Source organism: Stegodyphus dumicola, chromosome 7 (genome assembly GCF_044657685.1).
Source record: "Stegodyphus dumicola isolate Sdum_Otavi_A_Nest chromosome 7, ASM4465768v1".
NCBI classification, from domain to species: Eukaryota; Metazoa; Arthropoda; class Arachnida; order Araneae; family Eresidae; genus Stegodyphus; species Stegodyphus dumicola.
In genome coordinates, this window is record NC_140774.1 from 50,746,050 (window position 1) to 50,772,852 (window position 26,803).

The window sequence follows — 26,803 nt, forward strand, 5'->3', positions numbered from 1 at the left end:
GCCATCGACATTTTGTGCTGGAGGTACAGTCAAACGTCTGTCGCATTTACGAATGCAGAAAGAAAGACCTACTAATTTTTTCGATGCCATTTGAACTAACGAGACCTAGAGGATATAAGTTAAACATGTTCAACGCGTCTACCATGAAACGTTCGAGAATTCCTCTGGAACGAGGATAATCTCCAGAGTTGGAAGAATGAATGGTACACCCGTAATTCGGGTCACGTGATGGCTTCCCCCTGCACAGATAGGCGGATGGCTTGAATCAGCCGTAGTGGTGGTATCTCAGTTGCCCGGAATTCGCTGAAGACGTCGGCAAGCTGCTGTTGCGCTGGTGGAGGGTGTTAATTGGTAAGTGTTTTTTAGGTACTTGATATTTTTAATCAACAGTTCAAGGATTACGATGATTAATCTTAAAGTACTGAGTTCATCGTGGAAGCAATAGTTGTTGTTGTTATGCCTATTCCAGCTGTTTGGAACTTAAAAACAAGTTCCGCGTCGGCGATTGTTCGGTTCATGGCGTTCCCTTTTTGCACAAGCTGTGATCGGTTGCTAACTTAGTTGGCACTTCGATCTGTTGCAACTTCAACTATCCCGTTAAAAATAATTAAATTCTTGAAGTGGATGCAGATGGTTTGTGAAACAATGAATACTTCTGAGAATTGTCGGAGATTTTAACTACAACGTGTGGAAATTTGATGTTGCTGAATGTTTATATGAAAATTGTTTGCAAGTTTAATGATCTGAGCTAACTTCTGGTGTTTACAGTTGATTCCGATATTGATTTTTGTGTTAGCATTTTAAACTCACTGTTTTTTTTTTTTTTTTTTTTAATATAAGGCGTATTTACACTATATGGATTAATTATTTAAAATAATTTAAAAGACATCTGGCTAACTTATTTTTTCACATTATTGATTGATGTATTAAATGTTTTATATTTCAATAATACATATTCAAAGCTATTTTCGTTTTCCATATTCTGTTATTACACTCAGATTATGGGACATGCAGTAATACTTTTAATTAATTCGTTTGAACTTTACCATTAAAATGCAAGATTTTATTTTTACATATAGTTGTAATTTGTACATTCAGCATACTGTATATTGCACATATTGTTTGATTTTAAATTTTACTTTTAATTCAGTTTAAACTTTATGGTTGTATTTGTTATAGACTACTATCATATTTCATCCCAATGGTAAATCATTCTTTATTGATTTTAGATTTTTTCTTTATAATACTTGTTGTCATTAATTTTTTTTAATATTGTTTGGTGTCTGTAAACACATTGATTTCACTGTAAATGAAAAACTATTCCTAAAAAGAAAGCCATTTATAAAATACATTTTTGTTATAATAAAGCATTAGTAATTAAGTAGCATTAATTTTTAAAAGTTATCAGGTTATTAAAAAGAATGAATTACAGTTTTATTTTCATTATCATTGACAAGACTTGTATTTCGGTATAGTTTTGTTTAAATAAATAAGTATACATATGCAATATCACTGCATGATTTGGAGAGGTAGCGAAAGCTGCCAATAGTCATATGGATCAAATTTTCAATGCTGATATTTCATTCTGTGTTTAATTCCTAGCTTCTTGAGAATTCATTCTGCACATATATGATATAAAAATATGATAGTTATCCATCCGAAGGAAGATTATTTTCAGGAGCCATGTTGTTATAAATGTATTTGTTTTTATTCTGTTCAAGTTAGCTGAAGCTTAGATGCTTAAAATAATGTAGCCCTTAAATGCTTAAAATAATGTAGCCCTTAAATGCTTGTTTACTTATATTTCTTATCTTATTCATTTTAGAAAAGAAGATCAGAACCTGATTTCTTCAGTTTAAACAAGAAACGTGTATTCGACAATCTTTTGATGTTGTATATTTGTTTGTCTATGTAAGTGTTACTTCATATTTAATAATCTTAAGTAAGTCTGTTATATTTTAAAGCATTGGTTTTCAAATATTTTTTTAGATTGCACTCTTTAGTCTAAAAAATGACTAAAAGTGTCATGCATTTTTTTTGAATTATTACTTTTTTGCTGTGATTGAACCAGGATTTTTTAGAATAATTTTAATTCACTGAAAAAAAAAATATGTGAAATAAAAATAGAATTTCAAATGTAAAAAAATCTACAAATTTTGTATAATCTCAATATACTGAATTAATTATAGTAGTAGTGTACTTATCTTTGTGTAGGTGGACACAAAGCTGTAGAAATTGGAAATAATTGTGTTACATTTAAATCACTGCAATGTAGATTGTTGAGTTAGTCCAAAGTTATGTGGATTTATGGTCATAAAATAAAAATTTGTACATTAAAAGTAGGAAAAGACTAATGAAATTATTTTTTACATTTTTCAAGCATTTGTTTTCTGTTGGTTTGTTTTTAAAACTTTAGAATTTTGTAGTTTGAAGATAGTACTTATAATCATCACTTTCTGTACACCATATTATTATTCAAACTTCAAATTTTTATCAAATATTATTTATTTAGTGTTGTCTACATTATTGTGAGCAAATGTTCTTTAAGAGACTTAATTTAGGAGATATCATTGATTTCATAATTATTCTTTCATTAGTAATCGTCATTTAAATTTGTCATCATGCCCATCGTCCATTTCTTGTAAGATTTCATTTTTCATATTGTGGCTTACTAGTAGCTGAGTGGGTAGGGTTTCTGAACGTTGTTAATTTGACCCATGTTCAAATCCCAGCTGACAGGAGCATGAGAGTAGGTCAGTTTAGTGGTTTTCTTCATGTGTAATGTGAATACGAGCCAATTCCCTTTAAGTCTTCTATGAAAGCATCTCTTTCCATAGGTAGGTGGCTGTCATGTATTCTGCCATAACCCAAAAAAGCAAATTGTAATTTCTCTGCATAAAAATGCAGTTCTTTTAAGTTCACCTTTATTTGACTGACATTTAATTCAGAAAATTCATCTCCTCTTGTGACTATAAAAAGTGAATAAGATTTTAAGTTGTATCACTGATTTATGAAAGTGGATTTGGAGAGAAACTTTTTGCAGTTACTGGTCTTATTAACTAAATTTTGCTTTTAAAATTTGTAATTTAAAACTAGTAATTTTTTTCAGAATTTCGGTCGTGTGCAAGACTGCAGATTTTCATAATTTATCATAAATTCTTGTGGAATGCCTCTAGTGATATGAATGTTCAACAACTGTCATTCGTTCTAGTGTTTAAATATATTGAACCGAAATAAAATAATTTATTATCACGATTGCTATGTTATATTTGTTGCTATTTTTTTACATTTCCTCAAGTCATTCTCGTATCCCTGGAACTGATATGTAAAAAACTGTTTGTATTTCCTGTGAAGTTGCTTTCATGTCCCTTGAAGCTGAATGTGTATAACAATGAGGTATGATATATGTTAGAACTTGAGAATTGTTGTAATGTATCACATTTTCTGTGAATTTTTTACCTTATTTTCAATATTACTTTTATTCTAGGTTTTCCTTTTCAACATAATTTATTTGCTGTTTTGCAAAGAAAGTAAATGGTTTTAAAAGCTTGCATGGTAAGTATTACGCTTATTGTAGCTCATTCTCTTTATTGCATGAGTGTTCTAAGTGCATGTTAGATTTGCATGAATTGCTATGCAAGTTGTAAGCATGCCTTTCATACCTGTCCCAGTTGTATACAGAAAAAGATCCAACTTTATCTCTCACACAAACATAAGTTATCAATATATAATTCTTTCATTTAAATTCAACATTCTTTTATGAACCTAAAATACACCAAGCTTGCTGCATTGTTTATAAAAGTGGAATTCTCATTCTTTGTGTGAGGGTTACATTTGTGGATAGGTTTAAAATTGGCAATGTTTTGTCAGTGTGTCAAAGTGTTGATGTTCATTTTTAAGAGATGGGCATTTTCATTCCTTCTAATTTTAAAGTTGACTGCGTTGAGTGGTTTGTTAATATTTTTAGATCTATTCTTTTTGTAAAAATGATATGGATTAAAATGTATCCAGCTTGTGTATAATCTGTTCTTTAATCTGACATATAATGTCACTGGTATTGTTACACAGTTATAAATTTTATTGGTGGAAAGTTATTATTTTTATTTGTGACCATAAATTTTTTTATCATAAGTAATTCAGTTAGGTATTTTTAAAATACGTGCAGAAATAATGTATTATTATTTAAAATGTGAAGACTAAAATTCATTATAAACTTTTTCCTCAGTGTTTGTAAAAGCAACATTTAATGAATATTGAATCACTTCTAAATACTAACAAGTGAAAGTATGTTGACAGAATGCACAAATTTTTAGTGTGTAGCTAAAAAGTCTGTCGTTTCTCATTTAAAGTTTTCTGCAAAGGCATCCCTTTTGAACTTCAGATATCCTTACTGTCCTTTATCATATTAATATAATCTAGTGTAATATATTGTAAAGCAGCTGGAATTTGGTGGGAATAGGTAAAAAAATTTCTTATAACTTCCACATATAAGTTTATTTGTACAGTAAATAGTAATAATTATGAACGTGATACCTAGCAATTCTGTTGTCTGTATAAGTTATCGTCTAATTTTCGCATATGTGCCAAGTTCTGTAATCTGAAAGAAACTAATAATGTGGTTAAAGATGATTCAAAATCTAATTTACACTCGATATTATGGGTAAAAATTGAATTAAATGACAAACTAATATTTGAGATGGATATAACACACTGGTTTTCAACATGACCCATTCTGTAGAAATACTTGTTGAAATATTTATTCAAACATCAAATTTCATGGTGATACAAATCTGCTTCTTGCCGGTAAAGTGATTGTAGAATCATTGTTTACTGATGGTTTGCCTCTTTGTTATCAGGTAAATGTCCATCCAAATAAATTGTCTCTCAGTTTGCCAGATATATGGAAATTCTTTGGTGATAAGTTCAAACTATGCACCAAAAGCTATCAAACTATTTTGGGTATTAACCCTTTTACTCAATGTTCCACAGTGAAAGTATATGTCTTGTATGTGTCTCCATTTCATTTTTTTCATTCCATTTCATATTTTTCTTCTTTGAGGGGGATAGAATCATACAGCTTAAGATATCATTGCCTTCCATAAAATGCTGTTGAAGGAAGTCTACAGAGAAGACAGAAACTTTGCTACTTTATATTCAAAAATATATAAATAAGAAATTATCATAAACACAGTTTTGATAATTAAGATGAGCTCAGACAGTAAAATATAAGTATCGCCTTTTGAAATACTCAGCTCTTGTGTAATATTTGAGACAGTCATTGCATGATTGCTGCTCATCATTTTGTGAACTTTCGACACAATGTGTTCTGTGAGCTTTATGTGCCATTTTGTTTCCATAGTATGATGCACTTCTTTCTGCTACTGCTAAGAAAATCTATAAAAAGGCACAGACATGAAACTATTCTGTACATGTGCCATTCTTACACATCTGTATAATGTATCTCTTACTGCTACTAAAATTAAATTGTGCCGTTTTGTGTCTCTACTATGATGCACGTGTGTCGACCACTTCAAGGCAAATGTCTGTAGAAAGGCATAGACACGAAACTCCTGTAAATTCATGTTCAGCTCTATAATGTATCTCTTATCTCTGTAATGTAACTTCTATGTATTACAATGGGACTATCTCCATAGAAAAGTGTGGACATGAACTCTATGTTGTGCATGTCCACTCTTATTTTGTAGTTCTTCCAGGTACTGGTAATAACTGCAGTTTAGCTTTTGAATTGTCTATGAACATTTTAGAACATGTTCTTTGCCTGTCAGAAATAAGTTTTCTGATATATAAATTCTAATTAATTCTCTTTCTCACTAAATATTAATTATTAGAATGGCTTCAGAGTGTGTGTGGGAGCAAGCCACAATTCAAAATATGTAATTTAATGTATAGTTTTATTCACAATATACTCTTGTTGAATGCAGGAGTTATCTCATTAAAACATTACATGTGTAGCAAAATCGTGTTCAATTCTGTAGCTTAGCTTTCTATGAGGAAAAGGGAGTTAGGTATAGTTCAGTTTATACAAACCTAAAATATTGTACTTAAAAGAGGAAAATGTAACTATTGATTGGAGAAATTTCTTTTGCTGCTTAATAAGCAGATCCATGATGAAATAATTGTTTTAAATAGCTGATGAGTTTTGTTTGGGACGATGTCTGATGCAATTCATTAAATATTTCACAGTAAGAAGTGTGAAGTTTTTCATTACTTCTCATTTTCTTCATTTGGTTAATCCATTGCAGAAATGAAACAGTTCCTGTGCCTTTTTAAACTAATTCTTGTATGTTAAAGGCTCTTCATCTTCTTTACTATTGCTGCTTTCACCGCCTGTTGGTGTTATAAGATCATCTAATTCTTCATTTACCATTTCATGATCAATATTCTTCTCTAATTCCTTGATTTCTCCTTCTTCCATTATCTGAAAATTCTTCACCACCTACTGCTTCTACAATTTGTCTATTTCTTTGCTCTCATTTTCAGTTGATGAAAATCCTTTGGTACTTTTCCCCATCACGTTAGCGCATGGCTCATTGGTTTCGGAATGGCCTGTACCTATATAAAAGAGTTAGGAAATGGTGTTCGGTGGAAAGAATAAAACCTACATTTGGGTGCGATGTTGGGTACCATATCCTTCGTGGACCACCATGGCTTCAGTATCATATCTTGGAGCATTTTTGAAAATTTAATTCATGTGTTACTGTTCTAAGCAATGTTACCTTCTTCAGGAAATTTAAAACCAGTCATTCAAAAGGACTAATGCAATGTGGGCAACACTTTGCAGCATACTGCATATAACTGAAATACTTGCATTGGACGAATTAAATGGAGACAGTTATGATAATGGGTGTACGCAATATCGCATTCTGCGAGTCCATGTTTGGCAAAGATTGATTTATTTTAACAAGATGTTATGGTGGAGAAAATACAGTAGTTTACCTGCGCAGTTTGCATTTTATATGCAATATGTAGTTTCCTAATTTTTGTAATTCGGAATGCTACTTATAGAGATTTTATTTAGTTGGCAGTATTAAATTAGTAAATGAAGTTTAAATTTTTTGTAATTAGGTAAAATCTTGGCCTCGTGCTTATTTTGTACAGTCTGAAAATAGTCATTTTTTATATGAATAATCTTACTAGTGACCAGATGATTAGGAACTGGAACTGTTGAATACTAGTAGTTTAAACCTAAGCAAACAGGCTATCTGTACAGTAGGTTTTCTTTTCCATGTGTAAGATGAATATAAGCCTGATTCCCTGATTCTCCATGATGACATCCCTACCATTTAGATATATAGCCTTCATGTTCTTTGCCCTATTCAAATAACCTGCATTTAATCAAAATCATAAAAAACAACCTTATATTTAGCGTAGGTATAATGAAACACTCAATCGATTTCGAGGGCAGTTAAAGGTCCCTCCTCATCAGGAAAAAGAAATACACAGAAAGAAGAAAATAGGAGAAAGAGTCACAGAAACACGTGGTGCTTATCAGCACTGCACGTGGTTAGAACTAGATTTTTAATCAGAGTTGCACTGGCCGCCTACTTTTACTGAGCCAGGCTGTCTGATCATGCATAAAGAAATATTAGCGAAGTTAAAATAGGGAGCAAGGGGCAAATGCACCTTACGCTCAAAATCTGAACTTCAAATAATGGAAAGCAACCACTGAACGAATTTTTATACCCTCTGGTAGTACCAAGCGCGAGGAGGTAACGCCATCTATCGGCAAAAATAATTGAATTAAGATAGTAGAATTTTAAAGGCATTAGGAAGGACTGGATTGGACTTCAAATCATTAACTAAACTTTCTAAATCTTTGTGAATGTGAAAAGCCTCAAGAAAATCCAATTCACCTATGGAAGAAGCCTTTTGGATGATTTTTGCAGACCCAAAATCAAAATTATGGTTAAAAGTCCAGCTATGATATGCTATTGAAGACTTGTTAATTTCGCCTTTTTTGACATAAGATTCATGTTCCTTGATACGAAACTTCAACGCTCTTTTTGTTTGGCCAATATATCTTAAACCACACTGACATGATATACTATAAATTCCCCAAGAATTCAAGACAGAAACGCAATCTTTTAGAATCGAAGGGTGAATTTTATTAATAGGGGAGAAACCGACTTGAAAATTGAATTTCTGGAGAATCCGTGCAATTTTATAGCTAACAGAAGGATAAAATGGAAGCACGACAAGGTCATTAATATTATTTCTAACAGTGGAATGTCTTCTTTGATGGGAATCTGAAAATTTTTTGACGGCTTTATCAATAATCACGGGAGAAAATCCACGGTCAATCGCAACTGCTCTCAAATAATTAAGTTCATTGGTAAGCAAAGATTCAGAGGAACAAACTTTTAGCGCACGGAAAACATAATAGTAAAAAGAAGCCATTTTTTGCTTAACAGGGTGGCATGGGGTGGTAAACAAACTGCAAAGGGTTTACGGTACACAAAGGTGCTAAAATCGGTTTCATTGCGGATTATAAGAATATCGAGGAAGGGGAGGGAATTGTTGGATTCAATTTCAAGAGTGAATTGGATGGCTGGATCAATTGAATTCATAATAGATAGAATCTCGGATAAATCCTCTTTATAACCGTCAAAAAGTGCGAAAGTGTCGTCAACATACCGAATCCAAAGACGAAAAGATAATTTATCAAATAATTTCATCTCAAAATAGTGCATATAAATGTCAGCAAGTAACCGGACTGAGAGGATTACCCATAGCCAATCCTTCAACTTGACGAAAATATGCATTTTGGAAAACAAAGTGGGTTTGACTTAGAGAAACTTTAGTAAGCGAAACCAACTCATTAATTTCAGTATGTGTGAAGTGAAATTCCCGAAGCCTAGTTTCAAGACAATTTAGTGCTCCTTCGACCGGAACATTAGTAAACAATGATTTGACATCAAATGAAACCATAATGGAACGAAGTGGGGAAATATTTTTAAGTTTATCAATGACTTCAACAGAATTTTTTACAGTGTGAATATTGTTAGCAAGTAGAGGAGAAAATCTGGAAACTAAATATTTGGCCAAAGGATATGAAGCAGTACCTATGTTGGAAACAATTGGTCGAAAAGGAATACCGGTTTTGTGGACTTTTGGAAGAGCATAAAGTCTAGCGCAATTAGTAATAGGCGGAATAAGTGATTTCTTCAACTGAGTTGGCAGAATGTGGGAAGATTTAATAGCACTTTTTACTTTCATGAGGTCCGAAGTTGAAGGATCTTTAGGGATCGAGCAGTATGGGCCTTCATTTATCAATTTAGAGACTCCAGTAATATATGTGTGTTTGTCCATAACAACGATCTGTCCGCCCTTATCAGCTTTAGAGATAATGATATTAGTATCAGAATGAATTTCACGTAAGATCTCATTTTCCTTTTTGCTAAGATTAGAACCCAAAGATTTATTGTTAAAATTAACGTTATGAGTAATTAGGTGGCGGATTGTATCCTTCTGCGTTTCCGAAATTTTGGAGAATTTAAAGGCTTTCTCTATAGGGGCGATGATTTGAGGAATTGAAGGTTTAGATGTCTTTGAAAAGTTGAAATTATATTTTAATACTTTTAACTGATCCTCCGAAAGATTCCTATTGGAGATATTAACGATGGAGTTAACGTTTACAGAATTTAGAAATGAGCACATTTTTATTCCGTTTATGCCTAGAACCGATACCGTTTGTCAACGGCATAAAAATGTGCTCATTTCTAAATTCCTAAAACTCACACACCAGTCGGATAGTCCCAATTATCTAGCTGATCTTCCCACTGTAAACGTTAACTCCATCGTTAATATCTCCAATAGGAATCTTTCGGAGGATCAGTTAAAAGTATTAAAATATAATTTCAACTTTTCAAAGACATCTAAACCTTCAATTCTTCAAATCATCGCCCCTATAGAGAAAGCCTTTAAATTCTCCAAAATTTCGGAAACGCAGAAGGATACAATCCGCCACCTAATTACTCATAACGTTAATTTTAACAATAAATCTTTGGGTTCTAATCTTAGCAAAAAGGAAAATGAGATCTTACGTGAAATTCATTCTGATACTAATATCATTATCTCTAAAGCTGATAAGGGCGGACAGATCGTTGTTATGGACAAACACACATATTACTGGAGTCTCTAAATTGATAAATGAAGGCCCATACTGCTCGATCCGATCCCTAAAGATCCTTCAACTTCGGACCTCATGAAAGTAAAAAGTGCTATTAAATCTTCCCACATTCTGCCAACTCAGTTGAAGAAATCACTTATTCCGCCTATTACTAATTGCGCTAGACTTTATGCTCTTCCAAAAGTCCACAAAACCGGTATTCCTTTTCGACCAATTGTTTCCAACATAGGTACTGCTTCATATCCTTTGGCCAAATATTTAGTTTTCAGATTTTCTCCTCTACTTGCTAACAATATTCACACTGTAAAAAATTCTGTTGAAGTCATTGATAAACTTAAAAATATTTCCCCACTTCGTTCCATTATGGTTTCATTTGATGTCAAATCATTGTTTACTAATGTTCCGGTCGAAGGAGCACTAAATTGTCTTGAAACTAGGCTTCGGGAATTTCACTTCACACATACTGAAATTAATGAGTTGGTTTCGCTTACTAAAGTTTCTCTAAGTCAAACCCACTTTGTTTTCCAAAATGCATATTTTCGTCAAGTTGAAGGATTGGCTATGGGTAATCCTCTCAGTCCGGTACTTGCTGACATTTATATGCACTATTTTGAGATGAAATTATTTGATAAATTATCTTTTCGTCTTTGGATTCGGTATGTTGACGACACTTTCGCACTTTTTGACGGTTATAAAGAGGATTTATCCGAGATTCTATCTATTATGAATTCAATTGATCCAGCCATCCAATTCACTCTTGAAATTGAATCCAACAATTCCCTCCCCTTCCTCGATATTCTTATAATCCGCAATGAAACCGATTTTAGCACCACTGTGTACCGTAAACCCTTTGCAGTTTGTTTACCACCCCATGCCAAGTCATGCCACCCTGTTAAGCAAAAAATGGCTTCTTTTTACTATTATGTTTTCCGCGCGCTAAAAGTTTGTTCCTCTGAATCTTTGCTTACCAGTGAACTTAATTATTTGAGAGCAGTTGCGATTGACCGTGGATTTTCTCCCGTGATTATTGATAAAGCCGTCAAAAAATTTTCAGATTCCCATCAAAGAAGACATTCCACTGTTAGAAATAATATTAATGACCTTGTCGTGCTTCCATTTTATCCTTCTGTTAGCTATAAAATTGCACGGATTCTCCAGAAATTCAATTTTCAAGTCGGTTTCTCCCCTATTAATAAAATTCACCCTTCGATTCTAAAAGATTGCGTTTCTGTCTTGAATTCTTGGGGAATTTATAGTATATCATGTCAGTGTGGTTTAAGATATATTGGCCAAACAAAAAGAGCGTTGAAGTTTCGTATCAAGGAACATGAATCTTATGTCAAAAAAGGCGAAATTAACAAGTCTTCAATAGCATATCATAGCTGGACTTTTAACCATAATTTTGATTTTGGGTCTGCAAAAATCATCCAAAAGGCTTCTTCCATAGGTGAATTGGATTTTCTTGAGGCTTTTCACATTCACAAAGATTTAGAAAGTTTAGTTAATGATTTGATGTCCAATCCAGTCCTTCCTAATGCCTTTAAAATTCTACTATCTTAATTCAATTATTTTTGCCGATAGATGGCGTTACCTCCTCTCGCTTGGTACTACCAGAGGGTATAAAAATTCGTTCAGTGGTTGCTTTCCATTATTTGAAGTTCAGATTTTGAGCGTAAGGTGCATTTGCCCCTCGCTCCCTATTTTAACTTCGCTAATATTTCTTTATGCGTGATCAGACAGCCTGGCTCAGTAAAAGTAGGCGGCCAGTGCAACTCTGATTAAAAATCTAGTTCTAACCACGTGCAGTGCTAATAAGCACCACGTGTTTCTGTGACTCCTTCTCCTATTTTCTTCTTTCTATGTATTTCTTTCTCCTGATGAGGAGGGACCTTTAGCTGCCCTCGAAATCGATTGAGTGTTTCATTATACCTACGCTAAATATAAGGTTGTTTTTTACAATTTTGATTGTCACATTAGCGTGTTTCTCTTCTAGTCTAACCTGCATTTATGTAAATGTATAAAGAGCGATCAGGAAAAATAACTGACTAAGATGCTAGTCTTAATTATGTTTGTTTTTCTAATTAAAATGTTGAAGAAAGTAAAAAGCTTTGCATTCTGTTTGATAAAGAAATTTATGATGTTACTGAAGTTTTGCATCTTATTTTCTGCTTCAGAAATATATCCAAATCAGTTTGTGTCATACAGAGTAAGAAGTATTCTTACTCTTGTTGTGGTGTCTATGATAAAGTGTATTCAAATAGTGTCATGGGCGAAGATGGCAATCTGCAAAATGATTCTTTTGGTTAATACATGCTCTTACTGTTTTGTCCTTTAGCCCCAATCTTAGACATTTTTTCGCAGCCTCATATCTTGGAAAATACAAACTTTCTTATACGTTGCTATTATTCTTTGCATACCATGATGTTGTTTAACACTTTCAATTTTGCGTCTAATTCTAGTGGTTTAATGCTGCATTTTGAATATTTCCTCAGCCAAGTTTTCTGCCCTTGTGTCTTATCTTCTTCTATTTTCCTCAAAATAAATTTGTTTGACTTGAGCTTACTTTTGTTGAGAGCTTTTAAACTATAAAATCTAGAACTGTAAAGAGATATTTTTATGTAAATAAATCTAATAAGCAGTATTAAATTTTTGTTAGTTTCTATGTTTTTTATCCATATAACAACTGATCTTGTAGTTGAACTGAAAATAAGGAATTTTGATGCAAGAGCTGATTCATCTCTCATTTTGTGCAGGGTTTGAAATGCATATTGAGAGCCTTTGTGGTTCTTGATGTGTCATCAGTTAGTCCTTCGTTTATAAAGTAATTTAAAAGTCTGTCTGTATTTTACCAAATTAAATGGGATAGACAAAGGAACTTATTTAGAGTATTAAGCAAGCCAAGAAGTATTCCTTCCTTTCAGTTCGTTGGGGGGTATTAGATTCTTAATCAAACACACAGCAACTACGTTTAAAAAAAAATAGAAAAATCCTTTCTCTTTCTTATATAAATAATTTCATTTTCATTGAAGCACCTTGTTCATTTATTCCCAATGAATCCTATGTTCATTGTTTGAACTTCCACATAACTTTATTCTAGCAGTTCTCTCGATATATATGCTATAAAATAAAACAGAGGAGTGAGAAAAATAATGTGTATTGTCAAATAGTGTCATGGGCGAAGATGGCAATCTGCAAAATCATTCTTTCTTTTGGTTAATACATGCTCGTACTGTTTTGTCCTTTAGCCCCAATCTTAGACATTTTTATGAGTGGCATTTTTTCGCAGCCTCATATCTTGGAAAATACAAACTTTCTTATACGTTGCTATTATTCTTTGCATACCATGATGTTGTTTAACACTTTCAATTTGCGTCTAATTCTAGTGGTTTAATGCTGCATTTTGAATATTTCCTCAGCCAAGTTTTCTGCCCTTGTGTCTTATCTTCTTCTATTTTCCTCAAAATAAATTTGTTTGACTTGAGATTACTTTTGTTGAGAGCTTTTAAACTATAAAATCTAGAACTGTAAAGAGATATTTTTATGTAAATAAATCTAATAAGCAGTATTAAATTTTTGTTAGTTTCTATGTTTTTTATCCATATAACAACTGATCTTGTAGTTGAACTGAAAATAAGGAATTTTGATGCAAGAGCTGATTCATCTCTCATTTTATGCAGGGTTTGAAATGCATATTGAGAGCCTTTGTGGTTCTTTATGTGTCATCAGTTAGTCCTTCGTTTATAAAGTAATTTAAAAGTCTGTCTGTATTTTACCAAATTAAATGGGATAGACAAAGGAACTTATTTAGAGTATTAAGCAAGCCAAGAAGTATTCCTTCCTTTCAGTTCGTTGGGGGGTATTAGATTCTTAATCAAACACACAGCAACTACGTTTAAAAAAAAAAAAAAAAATAGAAAAATCCTTTCTCTTTCTTATATAAATAATTTCATTTTCATTGAAGCACCTTGTTCATTTATTCCCAATGAATCCTATGTTCATTGTTTGAATTTCCACATAACTTTATTCTAGCAGTTCTCTCGATATATATGCTATAAAATAAAACAGAGGAGTGAGAAAAATAATGTGTATGTAAAAACTGTGTATCATGTTATTTTTAAGTTTGGAATTTAAAAAACATCAATGAATCATTTTACATAATAGTATCTGTTTCATAATTTGGTAATAGTATCTGTTTTATAATCTGTCATTCTGTGCTGCAGAATTATAACTGTTGTTATAATTCTGCAGCACTTTCCTTTTAAAATAAAACTTCATAATTTAAGGTTAGCTGAAAATTAATATTTGAGTACTTCTGATCAAAGAAAAATAAAATGGCCTAATTAAATACTATCATTGTTTTCATTCATCTTTAATAATTCATTTGTTTGAAGTTATTGGTTTAGAGTCTAGATCTTAAATTTGAGGTTTATTATTGTTAACTTTATTGCTGCTGAGATACACTTCTTTTTTGCGAGAGAATAAATTTTCCACAACATGTTTTTTGTGTGTTTTCCGTACTTTCTGTATTGTTTTCTGACTGGAAATTCTGCCCTTTCAAAGACTTTATCTTTAGCCAAACATTAAAAATTGCATGGTAATAGATTTAACCTTAAGCCTAAGACATATTCTCAAGTGTCTAAACTTCTGTTTCACACCTGTGCTGACATGAAGAAGTTTATTGGTATGCTTTAGGATGTCACTGGGAGTAACAGTTGCTTTATTAACATGTTTGATACCAGTGGTGCTTTTAGTAAGTGAGCCATGCTTTCACATTCAGTTCTTTGTACTGCAGATATCTTTCTAATCACATGGCCTTCCTGTGTGTTGTATATGTGTTTCTAATGTTATTGAATGGAAACATACTAATTATCTTACATTTAAGATTTTAATTTATTGTCAATTTCCTCAATTTTATCTAACCCACCAACAGCCAAAGAAATCAGATCAGTATATGCTGGTAGTTTGACCCAGATTCATATCTAAGTGAACAGGCTAACTGTCTTGAGTGTTTTCGTATTTTTCTCAGGTTTCACATGAATATGAGCCAGTTTTCCTTGTAAGATCCTTTCTGGAAGCATCTCTATCAGGAAGGTAGTCCTAATGTGATTTGCTGCAGTCTAATCAATGGAATTTTCTATAATGTGCATATTTTTTGTCTGAAGTGGCATATGATAAGAGCATTATAAACATCCTAATGTGTGAAATGTATTTTCTGTCCGACACTCATGTGTTCCAATTTGTCTTTGTTTTCCATGCTACAGTTTTGCCTCCTGTTTTTTGTCATTTATTTGCATTGGGTGTTTTTACATATTTGATTCTGCAGAAAGTTTTGTTAACTGTCATATATGAAATTTAATTCAAATTTCCTAGCAGGTGTGAAAAAATTCAATTTGTGGGTTGGATTATTTTATAGTTTGTGATTATTTTGTATTAATAATGAATAAGAAAACTTGAATCCCACTAGTAAACTGAGACCTTAATCAGTTATTGAGAGCTTTAGAGTTAGTAGTTGTAACTAATACAAACAATTAGAACATTCTAAGCCACTTACGAATAAATATTAAAACATTGAGCAAGTAAGAATATTGGTAACAAATTAAAATTAGTCCAAGTTGATTCAGTCATAATTCTAAAAATGATAAAAAGCTTTTTAATTGTTCTGCTTTTGTACCAGTTATTTTCGTACTTGACATATTTTAATAAACACAAGGAAAATAAATTGAATGATATTTTTTTCTGTAAAATAACTGCAATCAGAGAACATTGTTTTATAAAATTATGTAAATACTGCAGCTTCAGAATAATTTAAAATCACAAAGAATGATTTAAACGTTTCTGTTTGAGGTTTATATTGTCATCTTCATGCTGTTTTGAATAAATTGCATTATATTTGTTTCATTGACAGACCCTTCTTAGAGAAGTTGATACCAGGGAAAAGAATAGTAAGAGAAAATATGATTCCATGCTTGAGATACTGTCAATCAAAACTTAGAGAGATATATTCAGCAGATGGCCTTCCTGTGCTTTTCCTGGATTAAGTCCTTCCTTCCTTAAAGGCCTGGCAGTTCAGGGTGAACCCTGGCCTTCTCAAGAAGCTTTTTCTAGGCCAATCTTCTCCCTGCTAGCATTTTCCAATTTTGGTTTTTAAGACCAGTTGGTCTTTTTCTAGGCAGTCTAACCATCTTAGATTTGGTTTTTTTCCGTGTGCCTGTTAGTCTGGAGTTGAAAACTTTTTTTGTTCCACAGTCTTCATCCATTCTGATAACATGGCCTGCCCATTTTATTCTATGGCATTTAATGAAATTCATGATGTCAGGTTCATTATATGAGCAATGTAGCTCCAAATTTGATCTTCTAAGCCACACACCATTTCATTTTTTTGTACTCTATAAAAATATTTCTCAAAACCTTCCTTTCAAAAATGCCCACCATATCCGCATTCAAGTGCATCTTGGTCCAAGTACCACATGCATATGTCAAAACTGATCTTTAAAAACCTTTGTTTTTCTTTGAATTATAACTTGATTTCATATATTTTCATATTCCATTGAAGCAAGCATCTGTTGGCTGTAGTGATTCTGTTTTGTATTTCATCCAGGATTAAGTACTCCAGTCTAATAGCTGAGCCAAATTAAAGGTGCTATACTAATATGCTGCACAAAAGACACTGAGATGATCCTTTTCACAGAATAGTTGAATCTTTATCTTTTTAGGGATTGTTTAAGAGGAACAGAGATAGGAGGCAAAGGTATGTTAGGCCCACCAGCGACCAAGCGGTAAAGACGCTGAACATTGGTAGTTCTGTCCGAGGTTCGAATCCCGCAAACGGGCTGGCTGCATGGGCGTTTTCGTGGTTTTCCCCATGTGTAACGTGTATATGAGCCAGTTTCCCTTAGAAAGTCCTTCACGAAGGCAGCCCTCCCTTTAGGCAGATAGCCCTCGTGTGCTTTGCCATAATTGAATAATCACAATCACAAAAGTATGTTAAGTGATATGCACTGTAGTTGACTTATGTAAGGGTTCCAAGATCCTAGTGACATATGAAAATGCTATGCATGAGTGACACGTTTTCAGAAGTTTAAAGATAATTAATTCTCTTTAGTCATAAACTCCACTTACTTATCTGCATCGTGGTACCAGTTTGTATCATCTGTATTTTCTCATAAAAAAATTTAAAAAAAAAAAAAAAAACCCTTTATTTGGTCCATCTGGAATTATTTGGTTGCCAGAATGGTATCATTATGTGCTACATTGTACCTGAAAGTAACAAATGACCATAGTGCGATCAGATAAACACTTTGTCTGTCCCATTTGTTTTAAATAACTATTAAAACACAAGTTGAGTAAAAATTCTGTTACAACAAACTATTTAAAACTATTTAACTAGAAGTATTTTTAAGTAATGAAAACTTATTAAAACATACAGGTTTATTTCACCATGTTAATCAGAATAGTACTTCTTATTGCAAAATATGAAATTTTAAATTTTAGGAGTATTACTTCAGCTTTTGCAGAGCACCTAAAGCATTTTCATAAATTAACATGGGGAAATATTCCAAATTTGATCTTCTAAGCCACACACCATTTCATTTTTTTGTACTCTATAAAAATATTTCTCAAAACCTTCCTTTCAAAAATGCCCACCATATCCGCATTCAAGTGCATCTTGGTCCAAGTACCACATGCATATGTCAAAACTGATCTTTAAAAACCTTTGTTTTTCTTTGAATTATAACTTGATTTCATATATTTTCATATTCCATTGAAGCAAGCATCTGTTGGCTGTAGTGATTCTGTTTTGTATTTCATCCAGGATTAAGTACTCCAGTCTAATAGCTGAGCCAAATTAAAGGTGCTATACTAATATGCTGCACAAAAGACACTGAGATGATCCTTTTCACAGAATAGTTGAATCTTTATCTTTTTAGGGATTGTTTAAGAGGAACAGAGATAGGAGGCAAAGGTATGTTAGGCCCACCAGCGACCAAGCGGTAAAGACGCTGAACATTGGTAGTTCTGTCCGGTACTATTGGTAGTTTAAAGATAATTAATTCTCTTTAGTCATAAACTCCACTTACTTATCTGCATCGTGGTACCAGTTTGTATCATCTGTATTTCCTCATAAAAAAATTTAAAAAAAAAAAAAAAAAAAAACCTTTATTTGGTCCATCTGGAATTATTTGGTTGCCAGAATGGTATCATTATGTGCTACATTGTACCTGAAAGTAACAAATGACCATAGTGCGATCAGATAAACACTTTGTCTGTCCCATTTGTTTTAAATAACTATTAAAACACAAGTTGAGTAAAAATTCTGTTACAACAAACTATTTAAAACTATTTAACTAGAAGTATTTTTAAGTAATGAAAACTTATTAAAACATACAGGTTTATTTCACCATGTTAATCAGAATAGTACTTCTTATTGCAAAATATGAAATTTTAAATTTTAGCAGTATTACTTCAGCTTTTGCAGAGCACCTAAAGCATTTTCATAAATTAACATGGGGAAATATGATTGTCAACAAAATTCATCATGTCTAAACATTGCTATTTATAGATGACAGAATTAAATATTACAATTAAGACATAACTGTTGGTTCTTCTTCTGTGTCCTTCATACCACTAAATTTATATTTTCCTTGGTTTTTTCAGAAATAACTGCATGTTTTGTGTGAGCATCTATATAATATATTGATCTGTCAACTAATGATATATGTGAAGAGCATGCTGTCTTGCCAAATATGCCAGGTTTAGGAAGATATCCATGTACTTCATGTCATTACGTTGCTGGTAACCGCCGCATGTTAGCTAGGCATGCTGTTTTAATTCATTCTGAAAAAGTATTCAAGTGTCCTCTATGTCCTTTTATTACCCGATATGCCGCTAATTGGTATCGGCATAAACGGGATCTTCACGGACTTAATAAAATAACAACTTGTGAAGCATGTGGTTTTTTTGCAAACAGCACTGCCGAGCTTGCCCAGCACATAGAAGCAGAGCATCCTGAACTCCTCCAGCTTGAGAAGTATGAGGATAAATATGCAAAAGAGAAAGCAAGACTAGGAGCAGAGGAACCCATACAAGATGACATAGTGCCCGAAGTCACTCTCGTGGAGGAAGAGGTTACGAGTCTGCAGCCTGATGAGAAGGATGTTTATGATATAAACAATTATGTTGAGGAAATCATCTGTCCTGAGGAGAAGACTACAAATGCCGATTCTGTAACATTTTCTCTGCCTTCACTTGGACTACCAGGTGCTGATGGAACTACAGTGAGTAGCAATGGTGTCAATGAAGTATCTCCACAATCTGTGGCAATGACTGATTCTGTATCTTCACCTGATAAATTACGACCTTTAAAAGTTAAACGAAGTTATAATTGCAGTGACTGTGGTTTGTTAACTAGCAATCCTCGAGAGTACTTATACCATCTTCAAAATATTCATGGTGAAAAAATTAACATACATGAATGCAAATATTGTATTTATGCTTCTAAACATATACAGAAGTTAACTAGACATATTAAATTAGTTCATCGTCAATTAATCGCAAAAGATCCCGAGTACTTGAAAGAACTCGAGGCATCTAAAGAGAAAAAGTCGAAGTCGAGTATGATCACACTTGGAATGCACTTTTCATCTAATAGTGAATCGTACAAAAATTCTGCTAATGCATCTAAACGAAATCTTCAAAGAAATAAAGGTCTATTAAAGTGTTCTCTCTGTGCTTATCATACACGTAATAGATCGCTCATGTTTCATCATGAAAAGACTGCTCATTTGAAAAAAAGGTTTTATCGTTGTCTTCAGTGTGGTTATGTAACGAATGAAAGAGGTCGTTATACAAAGCACATAAAATACCACAGTTTGCCAAAAATGCAGTGCGAATTCTGTTTCTTTAAAACACCCTATAAATGGAATATGGACAGACATATGAAAAATCATGAGGTTGGTGCTGAAGGAGAATTCCGATGTACCACGTGTAATTTCACCACTTCTACTAAACAATCTTTTAAGTCTCATGTGACAAACCACCATGATCCTACTGCTGATGACGAATGTTTTGAGCAGGAAGATGAACTCAGTAACCCAAATGAATCATCAGAATGGGAGGATATTGATTACTTTCAGGGAGAGGAGGAAAGTATATTGCCTTTGGATGAAGTTGAATCTAATGAACCATATGATTTTCCATCATCACGAGAAAATGCTGACATGGTTTGGAAGGATGGCAAAGTTTATCAAAAAACTCTGAAATGTAGAACTTGTGATTTTAGAGCTGCTTGGCCTTTTGAATTGAAAAAGCATGAAGAAACTCATAAAAGTCAGAAAAAACATCCATGCCCCCTCTGTGGAATGCGTTTTGAACACATTGCTTGGTTGACTAAACATTTACGGCGAGTTCATAGAGAAGATTCGGAAGCCAGAAATATAGCTGCTGCTTTTGATCTTTTAAAGCCGAGTCGAAGGCGACCTGGAAAAGAATATGCAAGTGATACAGTATTACCAATGTTTCAAGAAGTTTTAAAACAGAACAATTCGTCAAGTAACAAACCTCCACCACCACCTGAAAGCAACAAGAACTCAATGCTGTCATCATTATTGAAGAAACCGTTACAGCCATTTATGCCTCCGGCTGTGAATAAATTTAATTCTTCATATAAGCAAAAAAACTTTGGTGTGCCTCCCGGTAGTAGTAGCAGTAATAGTAATAATAGTAGCATGTCACGTCAGTTAAGAATGACACATTATTTTGATAGAGCTTCATCAGGAGACGCATCTGAGTCCTCTAAATCTAAAGTTGTCCCCACTTGTTCTGTATGTGGTTACAAAACTAGGTGGATATCAGAGTTGCAAAGACATATGAGAGTGCACTCACAGGAAAAACCTTTTCATTGTCACAAATGTAAATATCATTGCAAGTGGAAAGGTGATCTAAATCGTCATTTGATGAAATATCATGGGATTAAAATGCCTACATCATCTACCAAAAAGTATGGAATACCTAAATTAAAACTGAAAAAATCTAGCTCTGTTGATCCTGTTAGTGATTGGCAGGTTAATCAAGAAGCTAAAAGGAACCAACTTAGGGCTTCTGCACCTGTTCGAAATTCTGATCAGGATTCACCATTGGACTTGACATTGACCAAGGAAACTTTCCCACATCCTTACCCTCAAAATGATGTTTATGACCCGTATGATATTGAGAACTTGTCATCTGGTCTAGGCTCAGAAGAACCAATTGATGTTGAGACAGTTGATTCATATTCTTCATTCAGACAACAGCCTTTGCAGCATATGAGAGAGCCTTCTCCTAACGGTGGTGAAGAATCACCAGGTGGTCTGAAACGCAAGTACCAGTGCCCATTTTGTACTTTCGGAACTACCACAGCATCACGTTTTCATGTGCACATTGTTCAACACTATAATCGACGTCCTTTCATGTGCTCGGTGTGTGGTTATAATTCAAATTGGGAATGGGATATTACCAAACATATTCGTCTCAAAGGCTGTCGAGATAAATCCCACAATAAAGCTTGTGTTCTCTTGACTGATGAAACAGGAAGGCGAAATTATGAAAAGTATGAAAAATACCTAGTTGATATTGATAAACCTAAGCCGCTGCCTTCAAATTCATTGCCTATTATAACTGAAGTGAGCAGCCTTTCTGAAAGTAGTGAACCAAGATTTAACACTAATAGACCAAATTTTACTGAACCGCCTGCAAAGAATTGTAGCTATGATTTCAGGAATATAGGTTCCAATTTTGAAGAAGCTCCTGTAAATATTGTTGTCACACCAGATATAAACTTACCAGATGAAACTGAAATCATGGAAAGGTCTGATGAGTATGTTTTTGATAACCAACCTCCAGAAGACCTTGAGAAATTAAGTGACTCAACAAAACTCTTTTATTGTAAACATTGTAATTTCAAACATTCCACAAAGAGAGTAGTTGTTAGTCACTTGTCCATTCATGCTGGTCTGAAGCCATTCCGATGTCGAGCTTGTGGTATTAGTTCTAACTGGAGACATGTAATAGTTAGGCATGTTAAAGATGCTCATAATGGTTATATGAATGAAGTTGAAGATAGAATCAATTATGTACAAGAAGGTTATGCATTGCGTCTTACTTCTGTCAATTCAGGTACAAAAGAAAATGGCAGTGCAGGGAAATCTGCCCAGCAGTTTGGTTGCAAGATTTGTCCATATAAATGTGACAAGGAATTTTACATCAAGTTCCATATGAAGCAGCATAGACCTCGTGAAGGTGCAATATACAGATGCGACTTCTGTCCTTATTTTGTTAAATTTAAGAAAACGTTGGTTAGACACATGAAACTCCACAATCCACCTTCTGTGGAAACTGTACCTGTTGATGATAATCAAGTGCTAATGGATACCAATGGTTATGATAATACGGCACACTCTGAAGTTAACCCATATCAGAATGATGTTTATGAGTTTTATGATCAAGGCAATGATTCAGCAGATGATTCTATACCTATATCCTTTGATAAACTTAACCAGTATACTGATGTTGAGCCTGTTTCGCCTCCAAAAATAAAACGACATATATGTGAAAATTGTCCATATAAAACTGATAACAAAACTCAGTACTTATATCATAAACAGTTTCATCGGCCAAACCCTTCAGCTCCATTTAAATGTACAGTGTGCTCTTATTGGGCAACAATGCAACATCTATTGACACAGCACATGAAAGTGCATTCAGAAAATGAATCGGAACAAGATCATCAGAAAGAGTCAACAAGAAGTCGCAGATCTTCGCCAGAAAAATCTCCAGATGTAATTGAAACTGAAGTTCCGGAAAAGATGTCTGTTATATATGTGAAACGGGGAGATTTAATTGTAAAAATGTTTAAATGCCAATATTGCCCTATGATGAATAAGAAAAAAGCTAATGTTCGCGTTCATCAAAAAATGCATGGTGTAATTGTTAATGATGGAAAATTTGCTTGTACATATTGTAATTACCAGTGTCTGAATCAAGGAGGTTTGACTAATCATATAAAAGTCCACCAGAAAGTCCCAGAAAAGCAGGCTTATCCTCAACAGAATACACCAACTCCTGATAAGAAATCATCTTTAGATGCAAATGGGGAAAATGTGCCTCAGAAGGGCAAAAAAGTTTTTAGTTACTGCTGCAAAAAATGCCCTGCTGTGTTTAAGAATGGTAATGATTTGGAGAATCACAAAAAATTTCATGGATCATCATTTCCATTTCCATGTACTCATTGTGATTACAGAGCACGGCATAAACCTCATCTGTTTAAGCACTTACTAGTACATACACCTGAATATGGATTAAAACGTAATGCTTCCCAAGCACCTCTTGCATCTGTTGAAAATAAAAATGCGTCTGAGTTTTTAGATCCCTCGGAAGCAACAAAAATTGTGTCAGGGCCTAAAAAGATTGACCAGATGCTACTTCTTGAAGCATCTGAAGTAAAAGCAGCTATGAAAAAAGTAGGAAATGCTGCTAGTAATCTTCAGAAATGTGGTTTCTGTCCTGCTGCCTTCTTTAAAACATCTACTCTGTCTTACCATATATCTTTGCATGGTAGTGATGGTGAATTTAAATGCTCACAGTGTGATTATGCTGTTAGCAGACCCTCTAATCTTTCAAATCATTCTCAGGTACATCCAAAGAAGACCCCCCCAAAGCGTACACTTCGTACATTCCCTTGTCCAAAATGTCCTGCTATCTTTTATAAATTAGATAGATTTGAAAGGCACTCTAATCTTCATGGTGGTAATTATAAGTTTGCATGTGATCAATGTGATTATTCTGTTCGTTTTGCTGCCAATTTGTTCAAGCACAAAGCATTACATGCAGCAAAGAAAGACACAGAAAATGCAGATTCTGTTAAATCTCCTACTGGCAGCAATAATAACTTTAACTCTGTTTCTCAGTTATCAAAGCCTTTAACAGAAAATACAAATATTCTAGAAACAGAAGAAAAGAGAACAACATTTATTTGTGATCGATGTCCATATTTTCAGACAAGAAAAGATGCTGTTCAAAGTCATCAGAGACGTCATTGGTTGCAAGATGGTTTTAAATGTCCATACTGTGACTACAGTTCAATGCAAAATAGTTTTTTGCAGAACCATCTTAAAATGCATATACAACCTCATCAGTTATTTCCAGCTCAAGCATTTATGAAGTATCAGACATTCAAAATCTGGTGTATGGAAGATGGAAAGGAAACACTTTTATTTGATGATGAACAGATAAATAGCAATGAACAGTCCTCAGAAGAAAAGCAGAGTTGTTCTGAGGAAAGTAATGAGGAAGTAGAACAAAGATGCAAGAAGCAGAAAACTACAAAGGTATCTTATGAACCTTTGGAAAATGATTATTCCATATCCCAAAGTCCTTTAGCTACTGCAAACAATCCTAAAGTGCCTGTAGTAGTTTTATCAGATATTTTTGCAAATGATAAAGACATGAAAAAGTGGGCTCCAAAACTTAAAATCCCTAAACTAAAAATTTCAAAATGCTCTGATATACTATCTAACTCAAGCACATCTAGTAAAAAATATTCCAAGTTTAGTTCTGATAGTTTAAATGATGATGAAAAGTCACAGAGTAGCTCTAAAAGTCACTCAAAGCCAAGTTTAGTAGTAAAAATAAGAGTTGAAAATTGTCTGGTCAACATGCATGAGAAAACTATGTATAGTGTTACATCTAGTGAAGCAGCTGAACCTGCTGAGCAGTCCAAGGTTGAAAATGTGGTCGGCTCAACAGAAAATACTAATGATTCAACATCTGATATAATTTTTAGAGATTCTGACCCATCTCTAAATGCTATTGCTGTACGTTCTCCTGTACCTGGAGATATTGAAGACTGTACATTAACAAGCAGTTCAGAACTGGATGATTCAATGAAGGTAACTGATGATAGTGTAGAAGTTGAAGACCTTATGGATTCCATTGTTGGACCTAGTACAGACACTGAAGAACTAATTATCTCTCAACCAGCTAATGAAATTTGTGATTTAAAATCTGATGAATCGTATTCGAACGATACAGTTCCTGTTGTGATTAGGGATATTTTATGTGACAAATTAAGTGATTTGAATGATTTATCATTCAAAGATAATATATCATTGACCAATGGTGATAGAGCTACTCATTTGGCAAATGGACTTGCAATGCTTACCGAAGAAATTCAAGTTGAACTCTGAACTACCAAAGAACACATTTTTTTTATGTATTATGTATCATATTTTAGCTTCTTCATATGAAGTTTGACCTGACTTTTGTAAATATCCTGATCATCACTTTTACAGTTTATTGATTGCTTCATCTTATCTTTTAATGAAATTCATGCCATTGGTATACTATAAACGAATACACGCATATTTATTACTTACAAGTCCATTGTAGCTGAAATTTTCAAAAAGATGTTCTATGACATGTAAAGTTCCTGATCATATTTTGATAAATTATTTAAAAATTCTTTGTTATCATTTTATTTCTCACTTGCATCAGACATTCTTTATATATGTCTTGAAAAATTCAAACATGATGTGATGTATATTATTCAAAATAAGTATACATTAGTATTATCACAGGTGTGTGACGAATATTATTTGAAGTAAGTATATATTAGTATTAAGTAAAGGTAATATATTTCACAAGTGTTAAAATCTGGGGTATATGCATGTAAATTATTTTCTGAAACAGAACTTTGACAATGTAAAACATAAATATGTACAGTACAAAGTCCCAGATCCAGGCTTGTTGGGACTTTGGTGATTCTGGATTTGGGATTTTTCTGGATATTAGATCATCAATTTAAAATCTAGTAAGATGGCGTGTAGAAATTATAAAATTAAGAATATGAAACCTCGATTTATGAAATAATGAAGAATTTGTTATCTAAAAGGTATCAAATTTTGCCAAAAAAAAACCTTAATGTTTATTTGTTTACTTTATTAAACATTTCTTTCAGTGTAAATTGTTTAAGTTGCTTCGTTTTTGTGCTAATACTTTCTCTGTAATTTTGTAGACACATAATTTCTTGTTCAGTTACAAAGTTCCATTGTTCAAGTCCTGTAATTGCTGCGTCGAAAATTCCTAACTTTTCAATAGAAATTTTTTGTTTTCAGTAACCTCTCTGTCACTTTCTTCACTATCGATAGCTGTATTTTCTGGACACTACAGATTTCCCCATCTGTTAATTGATTGATGAAAGGGCATTGTCATCACAATGAAAAACTTTTGTTATATCATCATCATTATTTATTACTACACATTTCTTTACAAAATCCATTAATTAGAAAATTTCATCTTTGATTTGTGATATCCAAAATCCTTCAAGTTCACAGCTGTCATACTCACCATCAAATATGGTAACAGGCCATAAATTATGCTAAGCATTTTTTCTATCTGGAGTATCTGGAGACACACCCTCCTATGATCGTGCAATGCTCCACACAGCAGATTTTATGCTAAAATATTTTTTAAAGTTCTTGAATAGTCTTGCCATTATTCAGGAAATTTAACATAGATTTTAAAAATGTTACTTTATGCAATTCAGTGGGAGTGCTATTCCGATATCCATACCCTGAATGATAGACATCCAGTTTCGAGGAAAGAATAATACAGATACATTAT

At 33.3% G+C, this 26,803-nt stretch overlaps 1 protein-coding gene across 1 annotated transcript; it reads left to right on the forward strand.

The window, feature by feature from the left end:
* On the forward strand, positions 1-25,643 carry LOC118184439 (uncharacterized). Its single transcript, XM_035354106.2, has 4 exons — positions 1-351; positions 1,826-1,911; positions 3,488-3,555; positions 18,806-25,643. Exon 4 carries the CDS (start codon positions 18,895-18,897, stop codon positions 25,366-25,368), a length of 6,474 nt encoding a protein of 2,157 aa, XP_035209997.1. The 5' UTR covers positions 1-351; positions 1,826-1,911; positions 3,488-3,555; positions 18,806-18,894; the 3' UTR covers positions 25,369-25,643.
* The last annotated feature ends 1,160 nt before the right edge of the window (positions 25,644-26,803 follow it).